The sequence below is a fragment of the Solenopsis invicta genome, chromosome 14 (assembly GCF_016802725.1).
Source record: "Solenopsis invicta isolate M01_SB chromosome 14, UNIL_Sinv_3.0, whole genome shotgun sequence".
In the NCBI taxonomy this organism is placed as follows: domain Eukaryota; kingdom Metazoa; phylum Arthropoda; class Insecta; order Hymenoptera; family Formicidae; genus Solenopsis; species Solenopsis invicta.
This window is the reverse complement of record NC_052677.1, coordinates 14,305,634-14,325,238: the sequence shown is the minus strand read 5'-3', so window position 1 is coordinate 14,325,238 and position 19,605 is coordinate 14,305,634. Positions and strand designations below refer to the sequence as shown.

Below are 19,605 nucleotides of genomic sequence, written 5' to 3'. Positions count from 1 at the left end.
CGAGACTGCATTGTCCGCGCTATTCAACACTCAAAGATACGTTGACCCACGCGAGGGAACGCTACGGGGATATACGAAGGGAGGATTTGCGTGAAGTATCACTGGCGTGGCTAAAGAAATGGAAACCTGTCGCAGGCTCACCCACGATGTGTGAAAGGAGGAACGAACCGAGTGAACCATGCAAATTTCGGCTGGTCATCGGCGCCTGCGAGTCTTCTCAACATTGTGCTGGGCAAGGCTGAAGAAATGCTAACAAAATTCTTACCGGGGTCGTAGAGCAAATATTTTACGAGCGAAGATTCAAGATCGATGTTTATGCGTCAATCAATGACACTTTAGAACGAAGGAAAACCTTTCCGACTTGTCGTTGAAAAATCCTTTTCGCTTTCTGTGAAATTACTACTCAAAGTTATTTAAGGATGTACATGTGTCACATCTCAAAGTATTAGCAAAAATTTTCAAAAATTTTATAAATTGTTTTATTAGAGTATAATTTTTATAAATTTTATTAAAAATATTTGTGTAAAATTTCAGCACAATTCTCTTATTAAAAGTTATTTAATTTTTCGTTTGCTCTTGTAAATCGCTTGCTTATGTAAAATCGCGTTTCGTAACACTTATTTGCAAATTTGATGAGAGTAACATTATGAATTAAATTAAAATTTTTTGCATATAACAATAAAACTCTAATAAAATAATTTTAGCGATATAAACCATTATAAATCAAATGTTTCCTTGTTTTCTTCTTCGCAGTTAGTTCTATAGCGAAAATTCGGATATTTACGATCAAAATTTTTTTGTCGTTAATCAGAAGAAGAAAGAATTAACCTAAGAAGCTTTCAGTTTTTAAACTTCGATAACTTTTAAAATGGTAAAAACAGGTAAACAATATCGAGAAGAAATCAAACAGTCAACGTAACTTTTGTTAAATGTATCCGATACTGATAACATGCATCCATCATCGGAACGATTCAACTCACGCATGCTGAATAATAGAGTTCATAAAAAGGCGATTACGCGTTCATAAAAAGCGTGAAAAAAAGCTAACGACGCCCGAAAAAGCCCGTCGAGTGCCCCATGCGGAGAACACGACCGTTCTCCACGTTCGGTAACAAATGATAGTTTTCATAATTAGCGGCTCCTTTTTTTTCGTCTCTGAGCGACCGCCTCGCCGCAACACAATCCGGATAGTGTCGAGAGGCAGCAGGTGATGCGCGGCAGCGCGCGATAATCCTGAAGCACGAATTCTTCCAAAATACATCGCCGGGATATATTAACAATAGAAATCGGATCCGATTGTTATAAATCTATGGTCTAACTGCCGTCCTACACATCCATCGTTTTACTTTCAATGAAAACACCATAGTATTGCTGCCACGCTACCCAAAGTTCAGTCGGCACAGGTGGTACATTTGCGTAACGAAATACACGTTTTACGTTCTGCAATCCGAAGAAAGCGAACTTACAAATTAGAGGAAGTAAAAGGGCATAATCGGAGCAAGATTGGCAGGAAACACGCAATGCAGTTACACGGCCGAAATACACAACGTGGAAGAGATAACGTCCTCTTCACGGACACCTGGTAGATCTCTATCTGTATCGGGGGGGATACAGCGATCACTTGTCGTGCCCGGTGTCTTTTACACGTTCGTGCGAACGATTGCGACAGGGCACGGTGGCCGGCTGTCCATTGTGGCGGCGGCGCGGCGGTCCTTCGTGGGGGTCCCTTCGGCGCGCCGGTATTGGTTAACCTTCTGCAAAACGGCGATCGGGTAGCACGATCGATCCCCGTTGCGCGAGGATCGTGTCAGGGCTGACTATGAGCCAACTTTTACGTAATAACCGACGTCTTGTTTCAGCGAACCGTTGCGAAATGGCGTCCGCGCGGCAGAAGACATAAAGTCTCACGCGAGGACGAAAAGGCAATTTGTTGAGACCGTCGATGCGTAAGCGAAACCCGATATTCGATTACGCCTTCAGTAGGTCAGTCGTCGAGTCACGAATAATGGCGGATCGTTAAGAGAGTGCGCGTTGACGTCTTCCTCAATCCTGAATAAGTATCACGAAATCTTTTTCCAATCTCGTTAGGCATAAAGGCGAAAAGCCAGAGAGAATTTTGATCGAATCGTCCGACACTTTGCACCTACTTTTTTACTCTCCTCCTTCCCCATGTCCGGACTTTAGGAGTACTCGGAAATAGACGAGAATAGAAGAGAGATATCTGAAGACGGAGGGGAGTTTGACACAGTCCGAAGAAAGTCCGCGGTGCGGAGATTGCGCAAACTCCGTGTAATTTCCCTAACAACGTAATAAGTGACTTCTTGCTTACTTTACGCGGACGGTATAATCTTCGGTCGCCCGCCGCCAAGGGACGAACGGCGCCGGATTGAAAGTGTCATTATAAACGCGGCCATAAATCACAATAGCGTTGGCACGGACTCGGCCGCAAGCCTCAAGTTTGAAACACGACGTCGCTCCTAGTCGCAAATCGCGTGTTGTGTTCCCTTGAACCCTTGCTCCCTCTGAGCTTTCGAAAGAAAGGATATCCGAATATTTTCCCTCGCTGCACGTTCTAATATAATGCTCTAATGATATTTTTGAAATAAATAATAAATTCCTAAAACATTTGAATTAAAAATTCTAAATCGTTCACTACTGAAATAAGATACGCTGAAAAATTAGTTTCTATTACTTCTAAAAAAGAATTAAGTAAAATAAATCAGTGGATGATAGAAGAGAGGGGTCAGTCGAGAGGGAGGAATGGAAATTACTCGATGTTTCACGACGACGAGAGCTCGTGATGGGTTCGGCATCGAGAATGCTGGCGACGCCGTTTGTATAACACTGTAAACAAGCGTTCGACAAGGTTACAGGGCGCGAGTAAATGGTATGTAAACCGTGTGCCGACTTCACCCTTGGCCTCTACCAGAGCCCGGCCAAGTATCTCTCTCCCTTTCTCTTTCTCTCGCTCGCTCTCGCTCTCCTCGCACTCCGCAAACTCCATTAAAACATTATCCACGTGCCGATGCGCTCGGAAAATCAGACGCGACTATCCAGCTTCCGCGGCGTATTGATATTACATCCCACTACGGTCGTCCTCGTGCGGTTATACATATATATACATATATATATATATATGCACACGTACACACGCGCGTACAAACTCGAATCTCCATTCCGTGGCCGGGTGCGCTCGGGATCGACCGACCGTCAGGCTTTCGGTTTTCGAAAAGGGTCGAAAGCCGCCCCCGTAAACACCGCGGGATGTACAACCGTAAAAAAAAAAAAAAAAACTGTCGATAGACTCGCGGCGGTATGGGCTTTCCGTTCGCGAAAATGTCGAAGGGGCATTCCACCAGGGGCATCGGTTTCTCGAGCAGTTGGAGAAATACCGGGGGCATTCATATCGCCGATGTAATCGTGTTTGTCTGGGAAGAGATTTTACTCAAGAGCGAGCGTATCTCAACGATCATGATATTGGTATCCATCGTGCGGAAACAGCAATCCTGTCGTTAGATGGAATTGGTTTGATTGTATTATTATTCGATTCCTCGACAAAACGAAGTAGCGTAAAAGTTTTTTTTGAAAAAAAAAAAAAATTTCTCTGAGATTTGAAACTATGGAAAAATGGAAATGTAACGTGCGGGGAAAAAACGAGAAACCGGGTAAATAACGGCGGATGATTCGTCGGCTTCGTCCGTCGCGTCGCTCCGGGAAATAGGATTAGACTGCCTCGGGCGATTTTTCTCGATTCGCGCATTTTCCCCCTCTGTTATTTGGATTAGGATCGAAAAAACGAAGGACACGTTCGATGTCACGCGAAAATTAATTGGAAAAAAATGTCATACGTTTTTTCTTGGAAACTAGAGAAAAACAAAATCAAAGAATAAAAAGTCAAGAATTAATGCATTCATAATTAGATAATGTAACGATATACCGATACACATCTTTTACCTCTTAAAAAAAAAAAATTATCTCCTTTAAAAATTATATTTTCTCATCCTCGGTGAATTAAAATACATAACGTAGCATGCGTAGCTCGATATGACACACGATGATCGTGAAGATGCAAATTTTTCGGACCCGTTAATTTAACCGCGAACAAAAGCGAATGGCGATCCGTTTAATTTTCATTTATATCGCGCAAATCAAGCGCACGCGGGGACGTCGTTCGGTATCGGATTACCGTCCCCTCGATACGCGGACGTGCTCGCGGAAAAATTCGTTGACACACGCGCGCACACACATTCAAAACACACACACACACACACACACGCACGCACGCACACGCACACACACGCTTATACACACGCCCGCGAATCCGGCTTCGACCGCGTGCACCGGTATTACGCAAAAAACAACGCGCGCCTGTCAGGGGAAATAAAACAAGGATCGGGTAAATAGCGACGGTCCGTAGATAATTCTGTTTTGTTTATCACTGCCGCGGGAAATGCGATTTCGTACGCCACCGACTGACGCGATTTGTTTTTATATTCAACGTATCCCACCCGCGCTTCTCCGCGTGGTTATGTATGTGTAATTCAGCGGCACTGGTGCTCCTGCGGTATCTTGTGCGCGTAAAATACGGATTATCGATTACACCGTTGAAATGCGGATCCGCTCCTCTAATTAATGATTTTATTTAAAGCTGCACGCGAAACCGACATCGATATCGACAATCGTCAGCGATTTTTAAACGCATATTTAGAGCAGCGAAAGGATCATTGCTTTGATCTTTATCTCTATCTAGTCGCGTAGATCTTTCATTCTAAATGCCTGCGCGGAGCTCATTCGCCGCTGCGGTCGCGGCCACGGCATTTAGGTGGCAAGATCGTCATCGCCGTTTAATTAAATCGAAAAACCGGATAGTCATTAATGACAAGTGGCGCCCAATCGCGATGACTCCTTGGTTTTTATTGATCCCACGCTGGGCCCAGCCGCGAGGGTCGAGACCGCTCGCGGGGAACCCCTCGACGTGGCACCTATAACGACAATCACGCTGGCAAAGGCCCATCGTCGCCGCACGGAGAACACACCGCCCCCTCAAATCTTATCGATCGCACAAAAAGAAATCACGTAATGGATCCCGGCTGCGACGACTTTCCCATCGACACGCAATGAGAGATTATCTGTCGGTCCCCTCAAAAAAAATCTTTCATCTCGAAAAAAGAATATCTACTTTTCGAATCATTATTAATCCTCAGTCATCCGATGCGATTGTAATATCTACTTGTGATTCGAATCGTAATAAAGCTTTTAGATGAATTAATTTTGTTCGTTTAAAAAGAAAACAGTGAACTCGAAAAGTTTTCTATTTCCTCTTTTTATTAACAATTTTACAACTCTTGGTCTCATTTCCTATACAAGTTTTGTTTCCCTAAAATTCCACAGAAATGGTTGATATGATCCAATTGCCGTTAAAAGAAAAGATTGATTTATTAATCGAAGAATAAATAAATTTTCCAATAGTCCATGTCTATGGGCGCGCGTATCACGATTCCCTGACGAAGGACGAACGATCGCAATATGCTTCCTAAAAAAATAATTGCGTTACTCCAATCTCTTATCGTTCGTTCACATTCATGCGGCGAATATCAATCGCACTAGCGATGGACACTTTCGATCATCCCGTCCGACAAACGCGGAGCTCGCAAATTGATGAAGAGAAACGAGGAGAGGGCAGATAGGAGAAGAGCATCAGCGCGCAACGCGTTCGATTAGCGTTTTCGTCATATACGAAACAGAACCGCCGCGCCGCGCCGCCGCTGCGATCCGCGATACGATCTGCGAGTTCGCGCCAAGTCCGCGCGAGGCTATAAGGAGATCCATAAACTTTCGTGTCCCGAGATAGTAATCGTCAGGTGCGAAAAGCGTGACGGTTCTAGAGGGAAAGCGTCCGCTGGTCCCCGTTGGTATTGGATGGGTGTTCCCCACGACGACGACAACGATGAGCGTGCGCACACAACCTGCGTCGGCTGCTACCGTGTCCAAGAAAGCGTCGACGTTATTATTTTTTTTTCCTTTTTTGCGCGACCGAGCACACGCGGAGTGCGCGATTCCCTACCACGATCGCCATAACGCGATACCGGAGCGCGCGAAGCGCTTACGAGGCGACGAGCGGCCGATGATCCGCTTTTGCCTCATTAAGGAACGTTGCACCCAAGGTAACAATAAATCTCCGGCGATGCTTATATCGATTTCACGACGATACGATACGTCGATTTGTCATACGTTTATCCGGCGTTTATTATACGCGATTTATCAATCCGCCCAATCTCACGCGCCACGTTCGTGGACTACGATTATTAATTTAAAGACGAGGGGTGCGCGGCGAGGGAAAATAGTTAATACAAAATGCATTCCGTGCATCGGTGCTCACGAGCGCATACTTTCGATAGTGCCGCGGCAAGGAATCGTGATTCAATAGAGTCGGATCACCAATAAATAACCGTATCGCGATGTAATTCTATTGGAATCGACGGCGCGCGCTTTCGGTCATTTTTGCGCGAATTTTTGTGTCTCCCGTTGCTTCCTTCCTTTTGCAGTAAAACGTGCAGAACAGCAATGTTACGTTAAATTAATATTTTCTTTAATTAGAGCTTCCTTTATCTCATACGAAGCGTATTATCGAGCACACTCCTGATTCTGAAGTCATTTCTGAATGAGTAACTTGCAAGTCCATTGTCTGAACTTTTGCGAAATAGTTAATTAACTGTTACACGGTTCTTCTACTGTAATTACCGTTTTAAAATATGAAAATCTCAAAATGTCTATAACAGTATTAATATCACAACTACCGGAAACAGAGTTTTATAGTCTTATATGTGCACACATACATACATACATACATACATACTTACATACACATATATATATATATATATATATATGTTTATTATGTACCACAAAACATAAATGAACATGTATTACTACACGTTCGTTTACAAACTGAGAGTTTGTACAACTTGCATCAAAATACTTATGACCGTCCACCTTCGCAACATCAACTTTCTCCTCGAATATCAAAGTGCAACTCGAATCGGATTATCCGCACAACTGCACTACAAAGTAGCCTATATTAAGTTCGGGATAGTATCGTATATACGTGTGTATATAACGGAGAGAGCATGATGCATCTCACTTTAATCTCAGTCATATAGTGAATTTGAAACAAATTGAGTTCCATGTGATTATGCACGCATTGAGCAATGATGCAACCATATATATCATATACTTATTTGCGTAACATAGATGTAATTTTCATTATTTCAATTTGGTGACGAGGAAAAAGCATGTATAATCGATTCTTGTATTAAATTCGAGGGATAGGCCCCGCAGTAGTCCCGAAGCGCGCTATGAAATCGAACGATCGAAATCGCGTCGCGAGGATATACCTACGAGAATACTGTTGCTCTCTTCTTGCCGCGCCGCGCCGGTAGCGTGCGGATGGTCCTCGTACAAGTCGAGACGGTACGACGGCGGCGGCAGCAGCAGGTTGATGGATGCCGGAGTCTCATGAGAAAATCCGGATGGAGGGGAGGACGCCGCGCGACTCATCGCGGTCGTCCTCGTATAACTCGGCGTATAGTGGTGGCACAGCACTAGTGGTGGTACCGGACTGACGACGGCGACGTTGGTGTGGTAGTAGTAAACGATAGTGGTAGTAGCAATGGTAGTGGTAGAAATGACGCTGGCGGTGCTAGTAGTAGGGTCGATTGGGAGTGGGAGACGGTAGGTCCGGTCGCGAGGACGGATGGGGGTAAGTAAGTACCCTCGGTGCCACGGCGACCCTAGGTTGCCTCGACGATACCGGAGACAGAACCGGAGAGAGAAGGACAGACCGGCGGTGGGGGACAGGGGGACACCCGAGTCCGCTCGAGGGGACGACCGGACGAAGGGGAAAGAGAGAGAGAAAGAAATCGAACCGCGAGAAAGGGAGACACGACACGAACGGAGAAAGACGAGAGTGTGCGGGGGTGGGAGTACCCGGAGCTTGGGACACTGGTGGGGCACGCGAGGGGGGCTGGATAGGGTGGGGACACGGGTGGGAGAGGAAGGGACGACAGAGGACGTTTGTCCACATTCACCCACCGATACACACGCGCTCGCACGCACGCGTGCACTACCGGCAAGAAAGTTCTTTTCTGACCTCTCTCTTTTCCACTTGCTTGTGTTTCAGCGCTGGCGCGACTGTCAAGCATCCACCAGCAACAGCAACAGCAACAGCAGCAGCAGCAGCAGCAGCAGCATGCTCAACAACAACAGCAGCGGTTGGGTGGTGGTGCATCAGGTAGTGGGGATGTCGTCTCCGGCCCTCGTTCCGCTAGTAGGGAGGACAAAAGCGTAGTAGGGAGGGTAAAACACCCGGCATCGGTGACGACGACGACGACGGCGACGACGACGGCGACGACGACGACGACGGCGGTGGCGGCAACGACGACGATGACGACGACGACGACAACGACGACGACAACAACGACGATGACGGCACCCGCGACTGGTAGTGCAGGAAGTGAAGGAGGGGGAGGTAGCGGTGGTGGAGGTGACGGCGGCGGCGGAGGTGGCGGTAGTGGTGGTGGCAGTGATAGTGGTAGTGGTGGCGGCAGTACCCCCGGTGGGGATCGTAACGGCGGCGGTGGTGGTGGAGGTGGTTGTGCCGGTGGTGGTGGCGAAGTTGCGGAGAAGGAGGAGAGGCCACCGGCTTCAGAGACTGTCGAGCCGACGGCCGCGTTTGACGTCGCATCCCTCGTACTCTACGGCTCGCGCGCACTGCCGATACGCCTTAAGATCTTGCTCGATCAGTTGTTCAACCAGTTGCCCCCCGCGCAAGTGACACGTATCCTAGCTGCCTTCGGTTGGACCCACGAGGATTACACGCGAGGATACATACTGCAGGTGAGTGTCGACACACCGAATTTACACACGACATACACGACACTCCGTAATCGCGAGAAACTCTTCTTCCCCCGCGAAGTGACGATACGTCGCGCGATCGTGACATCCGTGATACAACGACACAACGGGACTTGGACGTATCGTATTTGGACGATCGCCGAAGAGACACGCGGTTGACGTTTCGCGCGCGCAACGAGATCAGCTGCGCTCCGAAATGAGACGGACGCGCTCGTCGGGAGAGCGCGATTTCAACTTTTGGATTACCTCCAGACGTGACAGCGACCGCCAGAGACGATCATTAGTTCAGTGACATTCTCTACGAATAGGTGCTTCGCGGACACTTTGGCACTCGACACGTAACCCGACGAAGTCCATACCGAAGAATATTTTCGCGAACGCTGACGCGAATCGAGACCTTTCAAACTGTCGCCGCGTTACATAATGATTATCTTCGACGATCGCGTCTAACCAGGAATAATCCTCTATTCGCGTACACGCGATGATAAATCGATCCTTGGAATAAAACACAGACGTCAACAGGCATTAATCTCTTCGTATCTTTGCGGATAAAAAAAATTAAATGCTTCCGTTTTACGGTGATAGTAAAATACAGTTGCGCGATATATAATCGTGAAAAAAAAACCCCCCGGTGAAATGCTGAGAACGATGACGACGAGTGAGAGCAGAGAGTTTAACGACGAACAGTGCATCGAAAGTGTCTCATGCGTCGTTGGTGTGAGTGATGTTCAGCGACGTCGGAGCAACGGATCGAGATATCGGTACCTGAAGTGAGATACCTGCGCAGTAACATGTAAATCCTGATGGGAGTCCCGTCGGACGCATCCGCTACATCGAAGAGGACGGAATCGACGAAGGAGGAGGAGAAGAAAGAGAAGATCTACTCTCGCGAGGAAGGTCGAGAAGGCAATTTGGAGCTACGAGCGTGATTGGAGTTCGTTACGCGTCGACAAAGTGATAATTTCTCAATCAAAGATTTGCTAAAAAAAAAGACTCAAACTGGTTGGAAATAGCGAAGTTATCGAATGTGATGCTCTTGGAGTGAAAAAAACGCTGTCACTTGAACTCGAAGGCAACGCTCGTACAGCTGTCGCACTTTTTAATACACGATTCTCTGAGATAAATCATATTGCAGAAAAATATTGTTAATTATATGCAACTAAATTGAAACTGTAACTACGCTTCTCCGCAAACGTCAGAATCTGAAGTTTCGACACTCTTGACAGGCCAAGTCGCGATTTCTTAATGGACAATCTTTTCATCGACGCTTTGATCGTAATCGATTCTATTCTTGCTGCTGACTTCTGCGAGGATCACCACAGTAGATCATCACACTTTCTTTGGATCAACGAGTGAGAAATCGGAGTATATGGATGGACTGTTCTTTAATCGATAGTGTGCGTCGATCAGTGAGAAAGCAGTGAAACTTGAATGCCGCTAATCAATCGATTTTCGAACGATGGTGTCAAAACTGAGACTGGACTCGTCGTTGAAAATGGTGCAGTTCGTTTAAATTCGGACACTCGTCACTCGTGAACGGAAGTTTGTTAAAACATCTCGTGAAACCGCAAAGCAGATTAAAAGAAATCGTTTAAAAATGTTTAACAAAATCATAAATGCTTCTTAATAACTGATAACTAATAAATATGACGTTTAATATTAATCGAACAATCGTAATTATACCGCTTTAAAATACGATTCGTGAAATTCGATAAAAAAAAACAAATTATTTTCAAAAAATTTATAAAACGAAAGACGATGTATCTGATGTTATCTGATTTTATCTGACTCAAATGTTACTTTGCGGGAAAATTACCAATACTTTTTGCTTCATAAAATTTGTTCTCTCTTTTTTTCTCATATAGCACGTAGCAGTTTGTGAACGATCATAATAGAAGTGACAATCTTGAATAATTTTCCAATATTTCCTCGTCCTGTGCTCTACTGTGATTATCGAGCTGTTGTCTTCAAATAATTGCCGGTATATTGTATAAAGATGTTAATTTTGTATGACATGTAATGCAATGTGTGTGAATAATTATAATAGAAATGACACTTTGAACAACAAGTTATTATTCGTTGCAACGTGCTCTACCGAGGTAATAAACGGCCGGCCTTGGCATTCCGTCGAAAAAAATAAATAGTAGTGTCTACTTCATAAAAATGTCTGTCAATCAAATATGTGCATCACAGGACTCGTAACTCGCAAGTGACCAAAACAAAGACGATATTTAAAATGACAGAACTTGTTGCCACATATCTCCGCCGCGGTATAATTACCTATACTTTGATCTTGGCTCACAAGAGATAATTGCAGAGGAGCGATGACGCATTGAGATAATTGCAACAGATTTTCGCAGGATTAAAGCGCGCTGCTCCCATGTAGTAGATTTTACGCGGCGCGTTTACGCGGTGCACTTTATCCCCGAAATGGAATGCCCGAAAACGTACGCGCGCGCACGGCCGGTGCGTTAATCTCGCGAGACGCGCGCGTTAGGAAACGGGGAGTATCCGTGTAAACTGAATTGCGCCGATGTCGGCGTGAAATTAAAACGTACAGCAAACCGGTTTCTCTCTCGGACGACTCGCGTACATAGGTACGTATATACGTATGCACCGCGCGATGTGCTTATCCATTGCAGCGGCTCCGTTGCAAAGGCGTGGGTAATGCTGGAATGTAATCGAAATAAGTTTCAGTCTCTCGGCGAAAGGGTCGCGGAGAAAAATAAAGAAAAAAGAAAAGATCGAGAGAAAGAGAGAAACGCGACATATCGGAACTGTCGTTCTCGCGTTTGCAAACGCACGCGACGTGTGCAAAAACCTTGGGAGAGAGTTTCTCTCGAAACGCACGAGGGTTGTCATTGAATGAGCGGCGTGGTGACACGTGCGGGCCATGTACACGTGCACGCTATCGCACGCTCGCGTTTTGTTTACGTTTCGTTCCGTCGAACAAATTTAAACCGAAATTTAAGCTCGTTAGAGCTCGCGTGACGATACACTTCGAAACTCTATTAGCTCCGTACTTCTCTCTCCCGGACTGCTCGCGGACCGTTTGTACTGCCGTTGAGGTATTTTGTCGCCATAAGCGAGCCGGACGAAGACACGCGATTATCCGGAACGGATGTCGAAATACACGCTTCAATAGTAATCCGTTATGTCTTTAACAAGTTGGAGCGCCGAGATTGACACAGAGCTACCTCTCAGTTACGATAGGACTGAATTAACGTCGTAGTGCTAACGGAAAGTGTTTTCTAGCTACTTTCGTGATTACTGTCAAAATAATATGGCATTGCAAACACACGCGGCATTGCAGTGAACACGATTCTTCAAATGATACTTCCAATTAGAACTTTATTTAATTTTTATAATTATAAAAAAATAATTAGATAAATCGAGAAAGAAAATTACGGCGTCGAAAGAAAAATTTGTATTTAAACTTTGAGATTTTTTTTTTTCACGTTCTTCGCATGTGAAAATAAAAGAGCGCTTTATTTGAAAACAAATTGTAAACTCGTGCGCCCGTAATAGTTGCCAATAATACCGATAATACGTTTACATATCAAGTGCTGTCAGCACATCGATCAGCAGGAAAATTCTCACAGTCTGTTATTAGAGACGTCACGAGATTCTCGAGCCGCTTGATTCCCCGATAGTTTGGTCTAGAGTCTAGAGAACTATACGAGCATCCGCTTAGAATTTGCATTTCCTCGAGCCGCTGATAGCATTTTCGCGGTCGAATGCTGCTTTATGACTCATTATAGAGGCACCTTCACCAGGTCGCTAATCCCTAATTACCGTCTACGATGCGAAAGCATCGTTCCGAAGAGGTGGTCCATTGGAAATTAAGTAACTTGAACCGGTCGCTACGAATTTGCATCCTCTTTCACATCTGGCGAACTTCTTGCGGTCGAGCGCTACTTTACGGCTCGTTACCAGAATAACTTCCCCGAGTCGCGAGACTTCCTGAATCACGATCCGTAGTGCGCAAGTGTCACGTTGGGAGAACAATCTAGCTTCCCGGGAAGCCGAGACTTGAGCTCCGCTACGAATTTGCATTTTGATACGTGAATTATTCGCGACCGAGCGCTACTTTGTGACTCGAGTCATAAGATTTCCTGAATTTGTATCGCGATAGAGAGAGGAGAGAGAGAGAGAGAGCCTCCTGCTCCGCTAGCGGATCCGCTATTAGAAACTCTGTCATGAGTCCTAGAATTTCTGCACCATGATCTGTAAGAGACGGGAGATTTACCTCTCGGTATGTAAATTATTCGCTGTATAAAGTGCTTCGTGTTTCCTGACCAAACTATCTTGTTCGAATGCACGGGACACTGGAATCACGATGCATAGCGCAATGGCGCAATAGTGTCAAGATAAATCTTCGCTTAGCGGAGTATTTGCTGTCGGAATGCATACAAGACTTTCTTAATCATGATCGATGACGTACAAGTGTCGTTTCCGCGGTACGATCCGCGAGCAACCGGGAACTTGAGCCGCGCTCCGGATTTGCATCTGCTATTCGCTAGTAAAGTTTTCGCGGTCGAGGGCCGCTTTATGGCTCGCCACGTCGGAATGCTCCTTCCACAAGGGGAGATCGTCGTTGTGGCGCGAAACGTGCGCGACGTGGAAACGGTAAATCACAGCCCGCTGAATGCGCGACGGAGATCGCCGTTGAATGCGTCGACGAGAAGCGTTTCCACGCACCGTAGAGGCCAATTTCGCACGTTGCAGCCGTGCGCTGTTCGGCTCTCGTCCGCTGCAACGGAAGCGGTTGCAGCGGCCCGGCCTCTCGCAAGCGGAATCAAGTGGGATTTTACAGGAGCCCCGGTCGGCTGCAGCTTTACGACGGATACCGCGATGGAGGAAGAGGCAACTTAGGAACGCGAAACCGCCTCCTTTGCGCGTCGTGGCAGCGCGAGATTTACGAGCGAGCCGTTGCGAGTCGAGAGGATCCACATCCTGACGATCCTCAATCGGCGACCGGAAAAATATCTGGCATCACGATAAGCGTCTCGAGTCTCGGATCTCGGAAACCAGACTCTCTGGCGAACAGCGTGACGACAAGTAATAACGTATCAATTTCGAACATATCGTTCCTCGTGGCTCTATTAAACATGAATATTTACTGACAGCAAGTTTCAATTTCCCTATAAAATATCCAATTTTATTGATAGAATATAATAATGAGATGAAAGCTACATGAAATTGGAATCGAAATTCCTAATGTGTCGCAATTTCGCGAGCGAAATTGTGCGATTGAAATATTTGTGGGACAGGCTAAAAACAATTTTGAATAACTTTATGAATGTCACTGAAATTATTGTCATCGGACGTTACGGAATCTACGATCGACACATATAGCTATACGACTCTTCGATGTCACGTATCTCAGCACCAAAGATCCGTAAAAAGGCTGGGAAGCATGACGAGTTCCCCGACACTCGCCGATGATCGTTGGGAATGCGTCGATTGCGAGAGAAACGAAAGTTTTCCACGAATCGCAAAACCGATACATTCCTCTGATTAATAAAAATTGAAGGGGAAACGTAAACGCATGAATCACAGAAATCGTGTATCCGAATCGCAAAGGTCCTTTCACGAGTCGAACGCTTTACGTAGATTCGTTAGAGAGACATTATTCTTGGAAATATATACGAAGGGTGAATTTTTTTATCGAAATTCTTCGAAATCACTGTTATATTTTACATTTTTATATTTAATTTAATAAAGATAACTATCGGAAAAATATCGACTCCGTCCGTAATTTTACACAAAGATTGGCGATGCCTCTAAATTGCTGACGATTGAGATTAACGATTGCTAATAAACACACTTACGCACTGGAAATCGATTTAGATTCTCGCTACGAATAGTTGGGGCATTCTTCGGGGGTTCAGTCCGGCGAATATACGTCTACCGAGTCGTTCTCAAAATATCTCCATTCGCCGATTGGATTCAGACAGAGGCGTCAAGGACGACGGTGAGCGAGTCCTTCATCGGTGGTTCACCAATTCAGAAACCAAAACCCGTCAAAGCCATCGCCTGAACCAGGAGCGATCGTTGTCGCGGGGCATCGCGAGGAATCGAAAGTGGCGACGTAAGGTAGACGAAGGGATGGAGCAATCGGAAACCGGTAAAGATGGTAGCCCGGAGCCGATCGACCTGTCATTACTCCACCTCGATGGGAGCATGAGCCAAAACCGTAAATTACAGAGCGTCCCGAGCGAGCGGAGACGATTCGAGGGTACCCCGATCTCCAAAGACTGTTTGTCAGATGAGAGTGGAGCGGACAGAAGTGACGAGAAGGGACCATCGCGCGGGTCGATCACATCGAGCGGAAATGCAAAATCTGTTGCGCGCAATTGGCGAATTAAAACTTCGACATGCTGTTTACATGGCTACCGAAAAGATCGAGGTGGAATGACGGCGATGAGGAAGACAAACAGGAAGGGATCGCGGAGGAGAAGAAGAGAAGAGGGAATGTAGGACGGTCGAGGCAATATGAGAAAAATTACAGAGCGCGGGACCGAAGCGCGGAGTCGATTTCTGACTGAAAAGGCAACACGACGAGATTATCGGACGTGATCGAGCGAGATGCGCGGAGTTGTGAGATGTTAATCGGGGGCGATCGCGAACGTTCTCGCGGCCCGCCGTCCGTCGTCTCGTGCGGATGACGGCGCGATTCGAGTGGTATAAATAAAACTGGAAAAGGAAACAAATGATGATTCTGCTGAACCGCTTCAACACTTGCACCACGGGTCTACTACGGCACAGCGATATACATCATGGACCCTTTCTCGCGAAAATCTAAATAAACAGCAAAACGGCACGCGCGAAATTTATAGATATACATTTAGTCACGAACGCGTCTCTACCTGTAAATCTTTTCTTCGCGTTGGCCGACGACGAGCGCGAGCTGTAGGAGCGAGTTTCAAAGTGCGCAAAATGCTCTTCTACTCGCATCTTTCTCGAGAACCTTAAAACGTGACGTTAGACGAAACGTGTTGTGTGTGTGTGTGTGTGTGTGTGTGTGTGTGTGTGTGTGTGTGTGTGTGTGTGTGTGCGCGCGCGCGCGTGCGCGCGAGAAGTATCAAAATTCCGGATGCATCAAATAACGCGTTAACGTTTATTTGTATTAACGGTGAACGCGCCGTTAGTCATTTGCGATCGCGGCGATACGGCTAATCGCCAACGATTGGCCGCGGTGTCTCCGGCTCGGGAAAGACGCGAACACCGCGTTCTCGTGGACGACGGGAAACGTGTCTCGAATGTAAATCGTTCCACATGGCGCTTCGACTCGGACGAACATACACACACGCACGGACACACGTTGAACGCAGGATGCGCCTCGGGGTGTGGATGCGTTTCGAAGATCCCCGGCGCCCGAGGCGATCCTCGGGCGAATTATCCTACGATAATGTCAGCGTTAAACTTACAAGATCGAACGATCAGAGTCACATTGTTCATCCCTCGGTTTTGTACATGGCAATCGGCCCGCCATCAAATCGCTTGCGGCCGGAATAATTTAGTGTTCTCTCTCTCTCTCTCTTTTTTTTCTCTCTTGGCTTTTTTGGAGTTTTAATCTCTTTCTCTCTCTCGGTTTGTTACGCATTCACGATATACGTTTGGCATGCTATTGTAAGACACGACCGCCCGCGTTCCTGCGAGGTTTTGTCAATACTCGACGCTTACGATTAATGTCTGTACGAAAATTATTCGCCGCGGCTGTTTATAACCGAGCGTCACGTATGTCGGACGTATCGCCGCGAGTCTTGTGCGCGATTACGCGAGAGGGTCTCGGAACAAAAATGACGCAAGCAGAAAATAGATCAACGCGCATTGCGTACCGCACGCAGTTTCGCGATCGCGCTTGTTGTAAATTATCATCTCGGCAGAGAGTGATGCAAGCGCTGTCCACGGGATTCCACTTGCGGCTCGAATGCAATGTAAGAATTCGCACGCTTATCGCATTCTTTTTCAGACGCTGAAGGTTGAGCGTTGTCTAGATAGTCGTCGAGGAATCGGAATTTCACGTTTAACGCGTCAACAAATTTCGAGATACCGAGTTCAACAACTTAATCTAGATTTTAATAAGACTTTCGAACGCGAATGGATGCAGCAAGATATTTGAACCTTCCTGGCATGCGATAGTCGAGTGAGACGGACATAGAAAAAGATCTCCAAGAGCCGCGCGAGCAAAGTCGCGAAAGGCGCCATTTTCCCGGCCTTCCTCATCGCGCCTCCGGTGAAACTCCGAGGCGTTGCGTCGCGGTTGCGTTTTACGACGTGCCGGCGGCCGAGCTCCGGCCGACGGTTTCTCCTCGAGTCCGTCGCGCTTGTTCGTCGCATCGCTAACGAGAGCGTGCGCGAGCGCGCGTGAGTAAAGTCGAAATAAAACGACGCAGTTGCGCACCGGCCGCGACAAAGAGCGCGAGGGAGTGAGTCAAAGGGGACAACGCAGAGGGAGCGAGGGAGACGGACAGATGAGGAGGACAGAGGATAGACGCAAGTAGCTGCAATCCAATTTAGCGGCGGATATCCACGCGAGATCTTTACGATTTCTACCCACGAATAAGACAGGGCCCACTTACCGTGAAATCATATGCAGTGTCCAGTCACGGATGCCATTGCCGTCGCCGTCTTCTCCTCCTCCTCCTCCTCCTCCTTCTCCTCTGCTGCCTCCTCCTCTTCCTTCGCCATCGCGCCGACCCGCGCCGTCGCTTCTTTCGCGGTGAAAACCAAACTGCGTCGTACTTCGCGCCGAAGCAACCGCCTCGCCAGATGGCACCACGAACTGGAATAATCTGAATCCGGACTTGACGCGCCGCGTACTCCTCCGCTGCAATCAGTATCGTTACATTCAACAAATTAATGATTCCCGCAAATGCAAATCGTTCATAATAATCGCTTTTTAATTTACAAGAAAAAAAAGGAAACGTTTTTATACGGAGTAAATTTTCTCTTAAAATTTTTCCTCAAAATCGAGTCAAGGGGTAATATGGACTTTAAAGAATTTTAATAGAATTTTAGCAAAATTTAACCAAACTATTTTATATTACAAAATTATTAAAATAATACTAAACTATATTATAAAATTTATTATATTATAAATATTATTATTTATTATATTATAAAATATTACTATTTTATATCATAAATTTTATTAAAACTCAATCAAATTTTATCTAAATTTTACTAATTGTAAATCTACTCTCAGTTTAATATTGTGATATTACTATTCTGGTTCAACTTAAGAACTACCCTGCAAGACCAAAAATAATAAAAATATGCAGTTCGAAGATGTGTATAAAATAATATAAAATACATGAAACATTATTTGCGCATAGAGGTGTACGAATAGTTTGAATTCGATTCGTTTTTCGAATCTGAAAGATTTCAAGAATTTAAATTCGAGAACTTTGAATCATCGATGATTCGATTTCGAATCAATCGTCCATTTTGATTATTACATTTATATCCTTATTATCATAAGTTTTTACTTTGCATATTACTTTTTGTAATTATTTTATAAAATTCTTGCAATTAATTCTTTCGTCTATTAAAAAGGATCTCCAGTGTCATTAAAAATATCTTATTACGTTTAAATTAGCATGTAACGTAAATCCGGGAAAATTTAATTGTAATTCGATTCATATTCAAATCAAACATATTCAATTCGGTTTGGTCTCACAAATGCTTGTTTCACACACCTCTATTTGAGCACTAAAATCCGCTATGACCTTTTGGCCTTTTCTCAAATTTAATTCTGTTATACATTTCATGATCATATATACATATACATATGTATATCTTTAAATTTCACAGAGTTAAACGTCACTTTAAAACAGTAAAAATTAAGCCTATAATATGCGATTGTTCGAGCGATTTTTCACTTTACGAGATTTAGAGAGTACGTTGTTTTCACTAAATCTTACTAAAATTATAGTAAAATTCTTCGAAAATCATATTATCCCATTCTATCCGTGTGCAGAGTCAAGTTCGCGCAGGTGATTTTTCGAAACAATTGCTTGGCATTAGAAGAACTGGCGCGGTACAATAATTTCTTCGGCGCAGCTCGTCAATTGTCTCTCTTTTTTTTACTGCTCTTCAATGATCGAGGGATAGCAGTCTCGTTATCAATTAACGACTAATGATACAGAGTAAACAATATATACAGAAAATTGCGTGAACGACGCGGGAATTACGCGAATCGTATACGCGCGGGACACGAGGTTTGAGGGAAACGTAATGAGCGAGCAAGTAAAACGAGGTTTATCTTACTTCTCCGACTCTCGTAATTATCCATTATGCAATAACGCGGTAATGGTTTGCGTCTTGTTCTTAACGCCTCCTTTATTCCCGTGTACCAGCCACCAGAAGTTCCCAGGATCGCGCGTCGCGTTTTCGTGCACGTTTCGTGGCACTCTCAGACGCGCACGTTGTTATTTAAATTAACTACACCTATCCAAATTTAATTAAAGGCACCCTTGAGCTTTTTCTGAACAATAGAAGTAGCTTCGAGTGTACGTTCCGCACTCCGGCATAATCGTCGTATTTATCTTCGCGAAGTTCCGATTGAAAATCTGTGATTACACGAGAGGCGAGAGTCTTTAAACATTGCTGGTATTTAGAAATATTTTATAAATAAAAGTTTTTAAATCTCATTAATAAATTTAACGGTTTGTTCTTCCTTTG

The 19,605-nt window shown here is 45.3% G+C and overlaps 1 protein-coding gene and 1 long non-coding RNA gene across 3 annotated transcripts in view; one reads left to right on the top strand and one right to left on the bottom strand.

Moving 5' to 3' along the window:
• LOC120359611 overlaps positions 1-8,182 on the bottom strand; it is a 77,314-nt gene extending 69,132 nt beyond the window's left edge. Inside the window, exon 1 of the long non-coding RNA XR_005576389.1 lies at positions 7,399-8,182. This is a non-coding gene — a long non-coding RNA (uncharacterized LOC120359611). The remainder of the gene's footprint in view (positions 1-7,398) is intronic.
• Positions 1-19,605, top strand: part of LOC105207784 (mucin-19) — a 247,762-nt gene that overhangs the window by 217,813 nt on the left and 10,344 nt on the right. For both annotated transcript variants that reach the window (XM_026132305.2, XM_026132306.2), the window contains exon 4: positions 8,180-8,895. In XM_026132305.2, the coding sequence (XP_025988090.2) occupies positions 8,180-8,895 (716 nt within the window). The remainder of the gene's footprint in view (positions 1-8,179; positions 8,896-19,605) is intronic.